Source organism: Acinonyx jubatus, chromosome E4 (genome assembly GCF_027475565.1).
Source record: "Acinonyx jubatus isolate Ajub_Pintada_27869175 chromosome E4, VMU_Ajub_asm_v1.0, whole genome shotgun sequence".
Classification (NCBI taxonomy): Eukaryota; Metazoa; Chordata; class Mammalia; order Carnivora; family Felidae; genus Acinonyx; species Acinonyx jubatus.
In genome coordinates, this window is record NC_069395.1 from 18,533,555 (window position 1) to 18,551,141 (window position 17,587).

The 17,587-nt window shown below is 34.2% G+C and overlaps 1 protein-coding gene and 1 pseudogene across 3 annotated transcripts in view; one reads left to right on the forward strand and one right to left on the reverse strand.

Annotated features, from left to right (window-relative positions):
- BRINP3 (BMP/retinoic acid inducible neural specific 3) overlaps positions 1-17,587 on the reverse strand; it is a 412,309-nt gene that overhangs the window by 125,807 nt on the left and 268,915 nt on the right. For all 3 annotated transcript variants that reach the window (XM_027074960.2, XM_027074958.2, XM_027074959.2), the window contains exons 5-6: positions 8,423-8,528; positions 430-666 (exon numbers count right to left, since the gene is read on the reverse strand). In XM_027074960.2, the coding sequence (XP_026930761.1) occupies positions 430-666; positions 8,423-8,528 (343 nt within the window). The remainder of the gene's footprint in view (positions 1-429; positions 667-8,422; positions 8,529-17,587) is intronic.
- Positions 4,502-5,424, forward strand: LOC106979303 (small nuclear ribonucleoprotein-associated protein B-like; annotated as a pseudogene).

The window sequence follows — 17,587 nt, forward strand, 5'->3', positions numbered from 1 at the left end:
ATTCATGTTAATGTAAAGAAGGTATAGGACAAACAAATGCTCTCTGTGTTTTTGCCTCACAAATGAAACCCATGCGCTATTAGAAAAGGCTAGAGATATATCAGAGAAATCAGATGACAAATTCTTATATTGAGAAAGGCAAAAGCTTTCTTTCTTAAATGACTAATACATGAGTTCAAGAGCAGGTTAGGTTCTAGTGCCCATGGTACATAGCAATACACAAAGCACGATATGTTTTCAGTAAAATACAGAATCATTGGTAATAAAAGTGATATAGATGTCTATTTGAAGCAATAATAACAGAAATTAAATAAAAGCCTTTCCAATTATATAATAGTTTCTTCCAAAAAGAAAGTAGCCGTTTCAGTATAGTATTTTTTGTTTTTTATTTCTGACCAAGTTTAAGTGTTGCATTAAAACTTATCTTACCTGATTCCTCAAAGTCACCATTGTAGGCTTTCCAGGTTTCAGTTATTCGAAGAAGATTCTCTTCCATGGCTTGAATGTCCATGGAGGGGCAGTTGCATTCTGGAAATTTGGGACCACATTGACACCAGCAATCATTGTCCTTGCAGATGAACTCTCCCTCTGAATTGCAAGCGATGTAGCTCAAAGCCGCTTGTACAAAACGCTCCTGAAGATAGTCTGGAAGGAGGACTTGCAGCCCTTAAAGAGCATAACATGCAAATAAGTTGTTTTTTGTTTTTTGACAAAGAAAAAAGGTATAACACATATTTAAAATCTTCAAAAAAGGCCAACAATTTAATATATAAGTCATGGATTTAAAACAATCATTAGAGGGGTGCTTGGGTGGCTCAGTCGGTTGAGCATCCGACTTTGGCTCAGGCCATGATCTCACCATCTGTGAGTTTGAGCCCCACATCAGGCTCTGTGCTGATGGCTCAGAGCCTGGAGGCTGCTTCCAATTCTGTGTCTCCCTCGCTCTCTGCCCCTACCCTGCTTGCGCTCTGTCTCCCTCTCTCTCAAAAAATAAACAAACATTTAAAAACAATTAAAAATAGGGGCGCCTGGGTGGCTCAGTCGGTTAAGCGACCGACTTCAGCTCAGGTCATGATCTCACAATTTGTGAGTTCGAGCCCCACGTCGGGCTCTCTGCTGACAGCTTGGAGCCTGGACCTGCTTCGGATTCTGTGTCTCCCTCTCTCTCTGCCCCTCCCCTGCTTGTGCTCTGTCTTTCTCTGTCTCAAAAATAAATAAAAACATTAAAAAAATTTTTTAAACAATCATTAGAAAATTATCTAAGCCAAAAAAAGAAAGAGAAAAAAAAAGAAAGAAAAAAGAAAGAAAATTATCTAAGCCTTCAAAATTGCAAATATTTGTAATTCTTTTCAACATGTGCTGATTCTGTGTACTGTCCAAGAATCTCAGAAATGATAGAAGTGTTTAATCCCTCAGATCACCTGATTTTTTAAAAATTTAATTGGCTCTCTGTTTCTTCATTTATGTAAAAAAATGTTTTTGAAGTTTTCATTTTATTTTTTTATTTTTAATTTTTTTCTTTATATTTTATTTATTTTTGAGACAGTGAGAGACAGAGCGAGAGTGGGGGAGGGGCAGAGAGAGATGGAGACACAGAATCCAAAACAGGTTCCAGGCTCTGTCTGACCTGTCAGACCAGACTGAGCCACCCAGGTGTCCCTAAAATGTTCATTTTAATTCCAGTTAGTTAGCATACAGTGTTATATTAGTTTCAGGTGTACAGTATAGCGATTCAACACTTCCATACATCACTCAGCGCTCACGTCAACAAGTGCACTCCTGGAGCCCCATCACCTATTTAACCCATCTCCCCCACCTCCAGTAACCATCATTTCGTTTTCTATAATTAAGAAAGAATCTATTTCTTGGTTTGTCTCTCTCTTCCTCTGCTCATTTTTTTTGTTTTTTTTTTAATTCTAAATATGAATAAAATTATATGGTATTTCTCTTCCTTTGTCTCCTTAACCTAATTGTTTAGAATATTTAGTTATTTTTACATAATGTAGGTAGAGCCTACCTTCCTATACCTTTAAAAAGAGATGCATTTATTTTCCACCACATGATTTCAAGTAGTTTTCAATATTTTCTTTTACTTTCAGACTATTAGCCCACATTTACATAGATATCACAAGACAATGGGTTGTGGCAATGGTAAAGGAGTTACAGAATGTTGATGATAATGCTTATCTCTTGTTATTAACAACGCATAACTTGTCCAACTCTGTTATTCAGGAGTGATCATTGAGACTACAAGGAAGCAGATGGACTGATTTCCATTGTTACACAGTTCATGTCCTTGCCATGTATTAAGACAGCTCTATGATATGATTCATTACTTGTCTACATGCAAGTTTAGTGAATTGATATCTCTGAGGAAAACATTAAAAAATGAAGATAAGTCTATATGATTAATATTTAGGGTTCTTTACTTGTTTAGTATTTATTATGATACTTCAAGAAAATAGTTTCAATTTCAGCCATCTTGTTACATAGGAAAATTTAATAAAAAAGGTAAATATTCAAAGTGATCAGTATATAAAAAGAAAAAGAAAAGGAAACATCTGGTCAATACCTAATTGACATTTACTACAAAATTGGATTTTACAATTATGTTTATCTCTTTATCTATCTATCTACTTATCTATCCCTGCAAGAAGAAAACTGACATTCTGTAAAAAGTTTTTTGGGGGATGGGGAAGAAGTCTAGAGACAAATCACTCAAAACCTTTTTGAGTTTTTTAAGGCTCTCCTGGGGATTTTTTTTTTTTAATGTACAGGAAAAATAGAGTAAAAACACCAAAATACTAATTAGAGGAGGTCTACTTGGCACTGAGCCATTGCTTAAGGAAGCTGAGTTCTGAGCCCAGGATGTTCTGTTAAAGGGAGCAGATGAAACAGGGCACTGGAAATTATAAGTGATAATCTAATGGAAATTCTGCAAACTGAAGTTAAGAAATAACTGATGGACTAATAGTAGGCTATAAAGAGTTAAACAGATAATAAGCAAACTGGAATATGTCATAAAAATATTGAATACAAAGTAGTAAAAAAAAGGCAAAAGAATATAAAATACAGAAGACAGTATAAAAGATATATAGGTCATGACTAAAAGGTCTAAAAATATATTTAGTGGAACCCCAGAATAAGAGGTAAGAAGGAAAAAAGCAATATTTGATGAATAAATATATTAAAAATTTTTCAAAATTGATGAGACACTAAGAAAGCTGTAATGTGCAAATATATGTTCTGGCAAGGCAAAATATATTTTCTGGCAAGACAAGCAGAAAAGTGAAAATAACCAGCTGACTAGTGCTCTTCAATGCTGTTCACCCAAAATAGCATGAAAAACTAAGGAATTCCTTGGACATTATCAAGTTGCCATCTAAAATTTTCATCACATATTAAATAAACCAAGAGTAACAATTTGTTGCATTATAAATATTTCTCTTTTGGGGCACCTGTGTGGCTCAGTACCAATTTGACCAGGTACATGATCTTCTGGTTCATGAGATCAAACCCCTCAATGGGCTCAATAGTGAGAGTACAGAGCCTGCTTGGGATTCTCTCTGCTCTGTCTGTCCCTCCCCCAGCTTGTGCTATCTCAAAAAAACACAAAAGCATTAAACAAACAAACAAATAATTCTATTTTAAAATAAAAAATATACATTGTATTTCTTTAGGTAACAATGGACGCTTGTCCTGGCTCTTTGGGATCTAATAACATATACTAGAAAAAATTTATGAGTGAGGTGTGTGTATGTGCATATGTGTTTGTTAATTCATTTCACGATCCCTACATATTTTTGTTCTAATATATATTCACTAATAAGCATCTTTCCTGACCTCAGTCATATATCACTGCTATGAAAATAAATAATTGATGATGTGTGTATATTTTACTGACAAGTAGAGATAACATAAAATTTTATGGCATAAATTATACAATACATGCTTTTCTTTTGTTTAATTTTTTAAGTTTATTTATTTATTTTGACAGCGAAAGAGAGAACACACAGGCAGACGCGGGACAGAGAGAGAGAGAGAGAGAGAGAGAGAGAGAGAAAGGGAGAGAGAGAATCCCAAGCAGGCTCTGTTCTGTTACCACAGAGCCCAGCACCAGCTCAGACTCACAAACCCTGAGATCATGACCTCAGCCAAAACCAAGAGTCAGATGCTTAACCAGGTGAGCCACCTGCACCTCAATATGTACTTTTCTAATAAAGAAAATCTTCAAGCTAAAGAATGTCAACTCTCGATGTAATCATTATAATTACTGGTAACACACAACTCAGTAGATTTAAATTTAGTACATGTATTGGTAAATAATCTTTAAAAACAAATGCTACCATCTTATTGAAAACACAGGATTTTAATGACTTGATAGGGTTTTAGTGTTCATTAGTTTATGGGTTTTTTGGCTAGAAATATATGTTAATAAAAATCGTTTTCCTGCTTTTCATCCTTATATATGTTAAGCTCTAAGAAATCTATTCCAGGGAAGTGGGCTGGCATCCAAGCCCCTGCCAATGCGAATCTGGCGGGAATGGGAGCCATCAGAACGGCCACCATGACTGTGGACAAGAGCAGCACGATGCTGCAGTACCTCGACTACAGGATAAGGTGCATCCCTCAAGACTCCCGTATCTTCATTGGCACCTTCAAGGCTTTAAACAAGCGTGTGAATCTGATCCTCTGTGACTGTAATGAGTTCAGGAAGATCATGCCAAAGAATTCAAAACAGGAAGAGAAAGAAGGAAGTCCTTGGTCTGGTGCTGCTTGGGGAGGAGAAACTGGTCTCAATGCCAGGAGAGGGACCTCTTCCCAAAGATACTGACATTGTCTGAGTGACACCTGCTGGAGCTGCCAGAGGCCCAGGGATTAGCAGAGCTGATGACAGAGGAATCCTAGGTGGTGTTCCAATGCCCCACACTCCTGCAGGACTTTCTGTGCCCGGCCGAGGGGTTGGTGGGCCAGCCCAACAGGTGATGACCCCCCCAAGGAAGAGGCATTTAGGTTGCTGCAGTTGCTGCTATAGCCAGTATTGCCGGGGTCCCAACCCAGTATCCACCTGGCTGTGGTGTCCTTCCCCACCTAAGGGCTGAGAGGAACCCCCTCCAGGCATGATGGACCCACCACCTGGCATGAGGATTCCCATGGGTCCCACAGTGAGGATCCTCATAGATGAGGAAGTCCAACGAGCATGCCCCTTTCAGGATGCAACCGCCTTCCAGGGGGATGAGATGCTTTATTTGACCTGTGGCCACAGAGATATGGATGTAGTCCACAAAGGCATGGGCCCAATTGCCCGGGGCCAAGTTACCACAGGCCTGTTTGTTTGTTATGCCTTTGTGTTCAGTCTCATGAAGTTGTCTGGTTTCCCTTTGGTGGTCTCCTCCCCCAGGAATGCGCCCACCAAGGCCCTAGACTGTTCTTGCCCTCCTCAGCTCCCTGCCTGTTTCCTGTAATGCTGTACATAGTCCTTCTATTTCCTTATGGCCTGTGAAACTAGTCTCTAATAAACTCTTAAGAATATTTAAAAAAAGAAAAAAGAAAATTTGTTCCAATATATCAATAAATAAAGAAAATAGGAAATAAAACAGTTTTATGAGGCAATATCATTAAATTTTTACTATAAGCAAAACAAAAACAAAAACAAAACAAAACAAAACAATTATAGTGACCTATCAATAAATCTCCTATTTGATAATAAACCAGTCCTCTATCAATTTTGTTGAAATAAAACATTAAGAACCAACTGATCTGGAAAAGTATTTGTTACTCAATCATATGAATCATTCACATCTCAGTTTCTGGGAATTTTACCAAAAAGTTATTACCAAGACTTAATAAATGACTTTTCATTACTCTTTTACCCTTTCACTCGGAAGTACTTTGTTTGATATGTTAAATTAACTAGGCGTTGGAAACATTGGAATGTTATTAATATATTAATATGAATATATTAATGTTAGTATATTTATTAACACTTTCTTATGAGTTACTCTTTGTCATATATTACATGTATCATCATCAATAATTTGGAGTTGCAGGTATGGCTTTTTCAAGTTTTGAAGTGTCTGTTTGTAAGCTAACCGGTGAAGCCAGATCTCGAGGACAAACAAGCAGGTAAACCTAGCTTCCTCACTGCCAGAAAACATTTGATTTCACTTTTTTTAGGTCAAAATTAATGTTCTGTGTGCATCTCTTTGACATCTCATTTCAGAATGTTCATTCTAATATAGTGAGGTCATGTAGTTTTGTTCTGAATTTGTTGCCTGATGCTTTTACCTTGAATAATTCTTATTGATGCTTTCCTTGCTCTGATGAAATTCCACTTCGAGACACCAGTGTTTCCACTTGTCAAATATAGTGACCTAAAATCTTTTATACATTTCAAAGGAATGTATCCTGGAAATGTTGATCCAGAATCAACTAATGCTTTGTTGTTGTTTTTTGTTTTTTAAGTGGAGAAGGGCTACTATTAATGGTGAGGTTGAACAAGTAAATCAACATAAATACTCGGACTCTCAATAAAGATGAAGTCTGAGAACGAACACATGGGGAGTTGAGGATTTTGATATTCATTTCCTGAAATTATCTTTGGAAAGGTCTTGGCACCACAAGGGTACACATAAAGTTGTGGCAGACAATTGAAAATAGAGGCCTGGAAAACAGAAAAGGTGAAAAATAGAGACACAGGTTTCTGCATTACTCACAGAAACGGTAAAAGGTTGAAACAATCATTATTCAAAAGGAAGCACTGCTTCACTTATTCCTGTGTGAATTGTTTTTCAAGACAGATAAGAGGTTGAAGCTTTGCTTTTATAATATAATACTCTAAAAACTAAGCACAGTGATTCACAAATAAAAAAATAATAACTCATGTTAATAAATAAATTTTAATAATAAATCAATAAACATATGTCATATAAATATTCCAAATCCTTTTCTATTAAACTTAATGCTCTGATGACAAGTTAATCCATACATTAGAAAAGAGTAAGCAGTAGAGAATTACATGTAATATCAGTAGAGTACATTTGTTTAAGTAAGAAAAAAATATTTCAATAACTTTATATCCAAAATTGATAATGAGAAATTGGATGACATTTAAAGTTTAAAATTTTAAGTACTTCCTTTTTCATTTGTATACAATTGAAAAGAGATGAGATTCATTTATTATTTAGGGTAAGTTTAAAGAACCCAAAGCTATTACATTTTTGAAAATTGAAATGTTGAGGGAAAATGTCTGAATTTCTGGAACTTTAGAGCATTCTTATGTAAAACTGAATAATGTAAATGCAGCTCTAACTTATGTAGTTAAAGAAAAAAGTAGACGAGAGAAAAGGTAGACTAGAGAAGAGTGACTGAAAATTGATCAAGTTGATCAGTCAACTTAATTTAGATAATATGTCACCACAAACAAGGCCTTTCTGAACTTCTTCAACTAGTACATGTTTAAACATGTGTATTCATAACCTTTCTTGTCGTTATTAATAAGTAATAAATAAGTACACATACCAATGACCCATTTGAGGACAGTATATATGTTACAAGTTATTTAAAAAACCTCTATTGAGTTTTCTTACAAAATATAGCAATAGAAAACATAAGGCAAATTATTACCATTATCACATAATCTATCTCTATGATGGAAGTAATGCAAATATAAATATTTTGTTAATAAATTCTCAAATAACTGTCTATCAGAGGACAAACTCAGCTCTGTGTACCATATTAGGCTATGTTTGTTTGTTTAGTTATTTACTTATTTTTAAAGTTCATTTATTGATTTTGAGAGAGGTAGAGACAGTGCAGATGGGGGAGGGGGCAGAGAGAGGGAGAGAGAGAGTCCCAAGCCATGGGGCTTGAACTCACGAAAATGTGAAATCATGACCTGAGCCGAAACACTTAGATATTATGTTATACTTAAAATGTCAACAGTTCATGCTACTCTGTGCATTGATATGGCTACAACTTTTACTAGAATCTATAAGGAAAAAGTCAAACCCAGACAAACCTATGAAAACACAGCTACATATTGAGATAAAGATTACTGTATAGAAGTAAAATATCATGATAAATTTTCAATTGCCACAGATTACCTAGTTTAAGAAGTAAAGTGAATTTTAACATTTTCTTCATCTGGTATAGAATGTTATTAGCAATTAAAAATAGGAAATTAGCATTTTATAAGAATTTTAACAGCCTAGTGCTGCATATATGGCTTGTTGAAGAAGAAGAAGAAGAAGAAGAAGAAGAAGAAGAAGAAGAAGAAGAAGAAGAAGAAGAAGAAGGAGGGGGAGGAGGAGGAAGAGGAGGAGGAAGAGGGAGGGGCTGGGGGAAGGGAAGGAGAAAGAAATCACAACTGGGTAATTGTTATCCAGACTTGTAGAGAATTAATGAAGTTTTAGCCACATACCTTGCAACTGAATCTTATTCTCAGGACTCTGAACCAGAACAGAACTGACAGAATCTAAGTTGTCATAGTTACTGCAGCCAAGAGGACCAGTCCGTGTTTCTGTTACCTGACAAACAAAAACATCAACTTTATTATATAAATCAGACTTCACCATGTTCTTTTAGCTCAATGTAGCTGTCACACACTGATATTATATGTTTGACAGTAAACATCACTGAAAGGCATAGGATCTGATACATACCAACAATACACACACCTAAGCACAGAGAAGACAAATAACTCCCTTTGTCTTCAATTCCATTCTCTTTCCTTTGGCTAGGCATAAATCTTCTGGGAAAATAATAGAAAGCCCTTTTTGGTCAAAAGCATCACTCACCTAAGGTCATTGATTTTAACCAAGATATGACAAGGCCATGCCCCTTTAGATAGAGAGCAAGTTCTGACTCGTATGAGAATTGTTTTTTGTTTGTTCATTTTTCCTCAATAAATCAGACCCATCTGTCAGGCTACTGTCTAAAAACTGATTTTATTATTTTATTCTACTTAAAAATCTATAATTTTCCCATCTTTTATGGTGCCTTCAAAGTCCAAACTCTTTTGCTTGATTTCCATCTGTCCCATTTATCCCCAACACACATTAACTTGCTTTCCAGCTGGGCATTCTTAATTCTATGCCTTTGCTTATACATCCTCCACCCCCGTCTTTCTTTTCTCCCCTTTGACTAACTTATTTTATCTCTCCTCAAGATTAAGCACATTTTCAAACATCCACACAAAATATTCCTTACTGACTTTCACTTGTATCTTTCCCATTTCTATAAAGTTGGGGTTTGCAGTGCTCAGCCATAGCACTTAATTATGGAATCACATGTTGCAGACTAATTTTTCCATGGGTCTCTTGGGATGTAGAGTATTAGGAGATGAGGAGGAGTTTAGGAAATAAAGAGAAATTAAATTTATCCTCAGGATAATTAAAAAAAACATAGTTTGAAACAGGGAAATATTGTGATGATCTTTGTATTTTTTTTTTTGATCTTTGTATTTTTAAAAAAGATACTCTCCACACAACAACCAGAACAATTTCCAAAATTAATTCACATCATCTCATTTCACCATTCACAACTCCATGATGGCTTTCCATCTTACTGAGGGTAAAACCCAGAACCCTTCCTAGAACTAAACAAATGTCATTCTATCCAGTTATCCCTGTTACCTCTCTAAACTCATCCCCTCTCCTCTTTTCCTTGTTTACTCCACTCCAACTACACTTACCCTTTGCGAACATGCTAGTTATTTTCTGACCTTGGGATTTCTGACCTGCTGTTCCTGCATCTGGAATGCTCTTCCTCAAAATATTTATAAGCTCACTGTTTCACTTCTTTCAAGTTTTTGTTCAAATGTCACTCTCTTAAGACTACTTGGACTAGCCTATTTTCAATGAATACACCTTCCCACACTTCCCTCTTTGAACATTATTTCCTTTCCTCCTTACTTTGTTCTACTTTTTCCAAAGTAGTTTTCAGCTTCTAACATGCAGTATAATTTAATCGTTTATCATGATTACCGCTGACACCTCTCATTGGAATGCAAGTTCCACAAGTGCAGGAAATACTGCCTATTTTGTTCACTATAGTATCCACATCACATACTACGTTCTTATATAAGCCCATGATGAAGTGAAAAAGAAGGGGACAGTTTGAGGGGGAAAATCATAACAAGGAAGACAGTAAGGTCGTTATTGAGATGATAAAGCCTGAATAAAGCAGTGGCAATAACATTTGTCTGAAGAAGACAGATTATATAAAACAATTGGACCTGGCAAGATTAGGAAACACTGAAAATATACACAGTGGAGGGAGGAAAAGGAAACTGAGGTTTCGAGCATAAGTGATAACATTATGATATGTTGCAAATAGGGTCCACTGTGGAGAACATGTAAGAGAATTTGGTTTTGAGCATTCTGACTTCTGAATGGAGTAACATTTTCAACCAGAAACATCCAGTAGGAGTAACAGTGCAGCTCTATTTCTTAGAAGTTATGTCAAAGATGGGATTACTAACTTGGGAGTCAAACACTTACAGGTAATAATCAAAGACAAGGGGATAGACATGTCAGCTCAGATGCACTGAGTGAAGGTATAATTTGTACCATTACAGCTCTATGATATTTTGTAACAAGTCCTTTAAAACAATGTATATTGACTATGAGTACAAAGCAATAGTTGAGAATGCAGTTTATCATGCGCAAAGCAATACTTTTTCCCTAACATCACACCAACTTTGTCTACTCCCCACCACTCTATTCCAATGGTGATACTGACCATCCCTTATTTTTTTCAGGGAAATCATATCTAATGTTGATATGTATAGCATACATGTATGAGTATGAGTGTGTATATACACATGACATTTAAATATAGATGATTAACAAAAGGGTAAAAGAAGGATTAAAGCCATCAAAGGAAATACTTAAGGTTTCATATAACTTAAATCTTCATGTTGTCCTATCATGTAGTTTAACTACTGTCCACCAACACACAGACACAAAAATAATAGAAACAAATTCCAGCATTTGTCATCGTAAGGAATTTTTAAGAAGTAAAATTGGCTGGGGCACCGAGGTCGCTCAGTTGGCTAAGCGTCCCACTCTCGGTTTTGCCTTAGGTCATGATCTCACGGTTTTGTGGGTTTGAGCCCTGCATCAGGCTGTGTGCTGACAGTGCGGAGCCTGCTTGGGATTCTCTCTCTCTCCCTCTCTGTCTGCCCCTCCCCTACTCACACTGTTTCTGTCTCTCCCAAAATAAATAAACTTAAAAAAATAAATAAATAAAAAGAAAAAAGAAATAAAATTGGCTTCAAGCACACGTTTATTGAGATAGGAGATCTTGGAATTTAGAAGGCAATCTTCTGACACTTAACTTTTGAAAGAAGATCAATGGTAGTATTCCATCTCTTTACAGACCTTCAGTTATGTTAAGTTACTGTGTTTTTGAGAATAAATTCAGGAAATTTAAATAATGGGTTCATAAATTTAGAAGTTTGAATACCTTTCTATATCTACAGATTGATTTAATCTCTTGCCTTTCACAATATACAATAATAAAAATCTAGCAGATCCTATTTATAATTTTATTATTTTTTAATTATTATTTGTGTTTGAAAGAGGAAAAGGGAGCACAAGCAGAAGAGGGGCAGAAGGAGAGGGAGAGAGGATCCCAAGCAGATTCTGTCCTGTCAGTGCCCACACAAACCTATGAACCGAGAGATCATGAACTGACCTAAAACCAAGGGTCAGAAGCTTCACTGACTGAGCCACCCAGGAGCCCCAATTCATAATTTTATTTTCTTTATTATCACTCAAAAGTGAATTCGCTAATACTTTTCTGATTTAATATAAAAGTTCACAAACTCTAGCACAGTCAAAATGCAAACCTCTTATTTTCAATGGTTTCATATTTAAGGCTCTTACATGTCTTATTAGTGTCAACATTAATAAATGCATCCATCCTTGTTTCTTTAATACTATCAAGGAAATGAAATGAAAAGAAACTAATAAAAGCCAATTTATTCTATAAGCATTTCTATAGATATATTAACTCTACCAAAAATGAATTATGTGGTGGTACCACAAATAGCTTGAACTTCTGTTCATCAGCTGATAGATGAACATCTGGTGCAGAGGTCTTCATATATAATCTAAAAATGGAAGAGTGATTAAATAGCTAAACATAACAATGAGTAAGACTAAAAAAAATGAATATCGACTGACAACAATGCAGTACTGATAGCTTTCAGTGTTTTGAGAACTGTGATATCGAATGAGAAAATATTTTTTTAAATTTATTTTATTCATCTATTGGAAGGAGGATGTTGAAAGCAAGGGAATGTAGTCCTTAGTATCCAAAAATCATGCCCTCTCTGAGGTGTTACAGTGGTTTGTGATTGTATCTGAGCACTCTGAAGAAAACTGTATGTGTTTGTGGAAGTTGAAGGACCAGTGTAGAGTAGCAAACACCGAAGAGGCGACTTTACCAGGAGTAGAAAGAAAAATCGAACATTCTGAACGCATTTAGGACAAATATGTCTTCAAAATATAACAAATGTGGTGTTTATTTCTATCATTGACTTATGTGAATTGCGTTTTATTTAAAACAATTTTTAAATGCTTATTTTTGAGAGAGAACAAGTGGGAGAGGGTCAGAGAGAAGGAGACAAAAGATCCGAAGCAAGATCTGTGCTGACAGCAGGGAGCCTGATATGGGGCTTGAACTCACAAACCACTGGATCATGACCTGAGCTGAAGTCAGAGACTCAACAAAGTGAGCCACCCAGGTGCCTCTATGCAGATTGTGTTTTAAATATATTGTTAAAAATCAGAGCGGATACAAAAGATCCTTTCAATTTTTCCTATATTGTTCCTATGTTGTTGCAAGAAACTACTGCTTACTATTTTCACAGTTGGGAGAATTTTACAGTCAAAAAGAAGAATATAGAACCTTCTTAACTCAAAGAAATTCCTTGGAAGTAATTATATTAACCAATAGTATAGAGTCACGTTAATTTAGATTAAAATAAAATGGTACAAATATTTCATTCGGAAATAAACCATCTTTATGATTTTCTATCAAATTTCTCTACAGTTTTACATAGTCTAAAGATGATATAATGCCACAGCGATGCAGTGGAGTAATAAAATCAATTCAATGAGAACTAGTTGAAGAAAAACTATCTGAAGCAAATTTTTTAAAATATTAAAACAGTGAAGAAAATGGGACAAAAGAGTAAACACACAAAAAAACATGCCACATTCCTACACGAAAGTCCATCATCTTCAAAGTCAGGCATTACATATTTAAAATATTTGCAGTCAAAATCATAATAATGTTATATATTTTGAAGAAAACAGACTTAAATGAACATGCCCAGGTCACTACTGTAGCTCCACCAACTTAAGCTATTTAAGCTTCAAGTTTCTATTGGGTGGAATGACTAAAATTTTCCTAGAGCACAGTGTGCTTGGGAAACAAAAATGAGGTGATCCATAAACAGTGCTTACCATGTGCCTGGGCCACAGTAATTAATTCAAGGTAAATGTAAAGTATATGTAAATGTTTACTATTAAAAAGCAAAGGCACAAGATGATCTCAATTCATGTGAACTTATTGAAATTATCCATACTCTACCTCTCAATCAAGGTTATTAAGATCACAATACTTTTTCTGATGTCAGTGCTGAATGTTAACTAACACCTTTCTTTGTAGTTAGAGAGCAGGGGGCTGAATTTTAAACCATCCTAAATCAAACTCACCCTTGAAAGAGACTAGGTAGAAATTTTGTACAAAATCACATCCATACACAATTAGAGCACAATATAGTAAGAATAATCCACAGACTAAGCTAGAAATATTGGTATAGGAAAAAATAGTTCAATTACATAAAATGAAAAGAACAACAGTAGCTACAAGAAAAATAGAAAAAGTTTTCTGATCTGTAGTATTGAAGACAATCAAGGAGTCTCTCAAAACAAGTATGATTATATGAGAATATCTTCATCCATGTTGAGGGAAAAAAGCAAAAGAAAATGAATATATACCTCATAAAATTATACACACACATCCATTATATACATAGCTCTGTGAATGTGATATTGCTCTAGGCTTTTTACAGAATGAAGCAAAGCATTAGTTTGTCATTTTGGCTAAACTGATTATTGTTTATCGACAATTCAATAAAATGCATGATCATATGAATAATATATCTCTTTATCGCAGATCTATAAATGCACATTTTTAAAAAAAAAGCTTGTAATGTTCCTGGAAACTTTATCTGAAATCAATAGGGGGACTTTTTTTTTATACCTCTTAAAGTATAAAACAGATAAGAATCTGTTTATTCTCCATTACAATGGCTTGTCACTTGTGAACTATTTATTGACCATATGATGAGAAAAAATATGGAATGGCAGTATCCTTTTTGTTCCAATGCGTCATTTTTAATGACAAAAATAACAAATGTTTATGTTGGAACTTCAAACAATAAAGTAACAACTGCTTTTCTCCTCTGTTCTCATTTATTTACCATCTTCCGTTTACCAGACACGAAAATCATTGAAACTAGAAGAAACGGCTGTTCAAGACCATCTTTTATTCATTGACCAAATTTTCATGAACTTCAAACTTTACAGCTTTTTTCTCCTATTTTTTCTTAGATTTCATTTGCTTCGAAATTATATTAGAGTACATTGAAGTAGTTTTTTGGATAATTTTATATCATTATTGATTGTGCATAGGAAACAATAGAATACTGATAAGTACAATATAGCTCTTTTATAAGGAGTTTTTAAAAATCCAATCCAATCCAATCCACTTTTAATATTGAAATGTTATATTTATTTTGTTTTTGTTCAAGGCCATGGTGATGACTATTCTATGATCTAAAGGATAAACACATGATAAATCAGTCTTCCACTAGGAGTACCATAACCGCCCTTAGGAGTATCATCCTTATTTCTTTTTTATTTTGTTAAGTACTCATAATTCAAAAAGCACAATTATTTCTTATGAAAAGCAATTAGACTTTTCCTAATAAACTCATCAGTGAGTAGCCATGAGAAACACTATTTCCCAAGAGTAGAAAATTATTTTAGGGAATAAATAAATTGGGAGATTTATTTATTTATTGGGAGATTAATCTTCTCAAGATATTTTAATAGCTTAATCCTTTATTTTATCACAAAGTTTTATTTATGTTTTATTATGGCAATTATAATTTTTTAATGTTTATATTTGAGACAGAGAGAGACAAAGGATGAGTGGGGGAGGGGCAGAGATAGAGGAAAACACAGAATCCTAAGCAGGTTTACACCAGGCTCTGAGCTGTCAGCAAGGAGCCTGATGCCAGGCTTGAACCCCAGAGCCATGAGATCATGACCTGAGCCGAAGTCGGACGCTCAACGAACTGAGCCACCCAGGTGCCCCTGGCAATTATAAAATTACACTCGTCTGTTCACATTATTTTCTTCACTTATTGAACTGTAAACTCCCTATTCGTAATTACACACAGTACTTCACACATGGTAGGAATTCAATGATTGTGAAATAAATTGGTGGATAAATATGTTAGTTTTAGTTCGAAATAACAAAAGAATATTTCCATTCATTTATTCAACTTTTCTGAGAACCTCTTGAAGAAAATGCAGCAGTGACAGCATACAAAAAGTTTTAGAACTATCAGGAGTCTTAGAAACCATCCAGCCTCACCATCTCATTACACAAATGAAGTATCTGGAGCCCAGAGAGGTTATGGAGCATGCTCAGTATCATATATGTGAAATTAGAGCTGGAACTGGGTCTTAAACCTCCTGACTCATCAATCAAAGACCCATTCTGAGCATCATACTGGCTTTCAAGTTCTATATCTAAGGGTTTTAAACTTTGTTTGCCTTCATCAATTTAATTCATTCTCCCTCTACCTTTCCCTCTCTCTTTAGCAATAGAGTTACAGTAAATAGAAATTTAACTGGTCTAGATTGATGTATAAGTCAGTTAGAATGGTGTAGTATCTTGGGTCATTCTCATGAATAACAAATATTGCCATGAATGTGATGGTTAATACAAATTTACCATGTGATGGTTAATACAACAATACAACTTGGCTTTTAAAAGCCAAATGAATTACCTTTTACTCTAAGTATTAATTTATTAAAGAAATATAACTTCCCACATGTTCTTATATCATGCTACATTAGACTTTTAAAGAGTAAAATACAAATGCTGATTACTTTTTATTATGTCCTAATATAGGATCTTTTATAGTTGTATATGGTTAAACCTATCAAAATAACAAAAACCTTTAGACAATACCAATATCAAATATATATATTTATATATACATAAATTTACATAAGGTATAATATATATGTTGTAACCCATTATTTATAATTAAATCATGATAGGATACTAAAACATACATAATTGTATACATGTAACTATATAAGTCTTAGATATAAGTTATAATTAAATATACAATAATTTTATCATATGATATTCATTTATGATATTATATAATTTTATGATATGTATGGCACTTGATTATAAATTGTATATAATAATTAGAAATTACATACATGCATCATTTCTGTTTACTTTCAAATGTGAATATAAAGTTTAAATGTATTTTTACCTTTTTTTTTTCTCTGCCAGTCATTAATTCTTATTTTAACCTTTTACTGAGCACTTAATATCAAACTGCAATTCAATATAGTCTGAGTTCTTTATCCTGCTGCAATATTTCTGGGGCTTAATATTTAATTAAGAAAGAATTTTCAAACATGTTGTTAATTACAAAAAGCATATGAAAATGTTCATATTGGAATAATGATATTCTAGTAGCAAGAACATCGTTTACTTTTAAAGTTACTTTGTTATTTATACTAAGTTTTGTGGGGAATTACAAATTCATATACAAAATGCTATATGTCCTCAAGTGAAAAATACATGAGTAGATCAATGTACATGAGTAGATGCAAAATTTAATTGCATTTTCACATTATAACACACATTACACTTAGTGCATTATACACAATTAATATCATGACTTAAAATATATTGACATCGTCAATGTTTCTTGAACCTGTTCTAGCTGTTCAAAAGAAGTTTAAAATAGTACATGATATATAATCAATGCTCAGATGACTCATATATTTACATAGGAAGCACAAATACGAATCAAATACAAATTGAATGTAAAGGAGCATACACCATTGTTGAATTATTTATCTATGCAAATAACTTTATGCTGAAAACTATTTCTCCTAATTTTACTCTCCATAATTTCAATAAATAACACACTTTTAAATATTAGAATCATCCATTTATAGGATTGTATTTTAAAAAGCTATCTGGACTTTATTCTACAGGAGGAGCAGTGACACTGTAAACAGGATAAAATGTATGATCATAAATAATAAGTTATGTATTTTCATAACGCATGTGCAGAATAAACAACAGAACTATGAATTGTAAAATGTAAGGAATGAGACACAATGTAGATCAAAATATAGCATGTGAAATAAACTATTGCGTTGTGAAGAGAATAATACAAAAGACAGGGTACACTTTATTTAGGGACAAAACAGAGTATGTCTTCTTGGAGAGCAATTGCTTT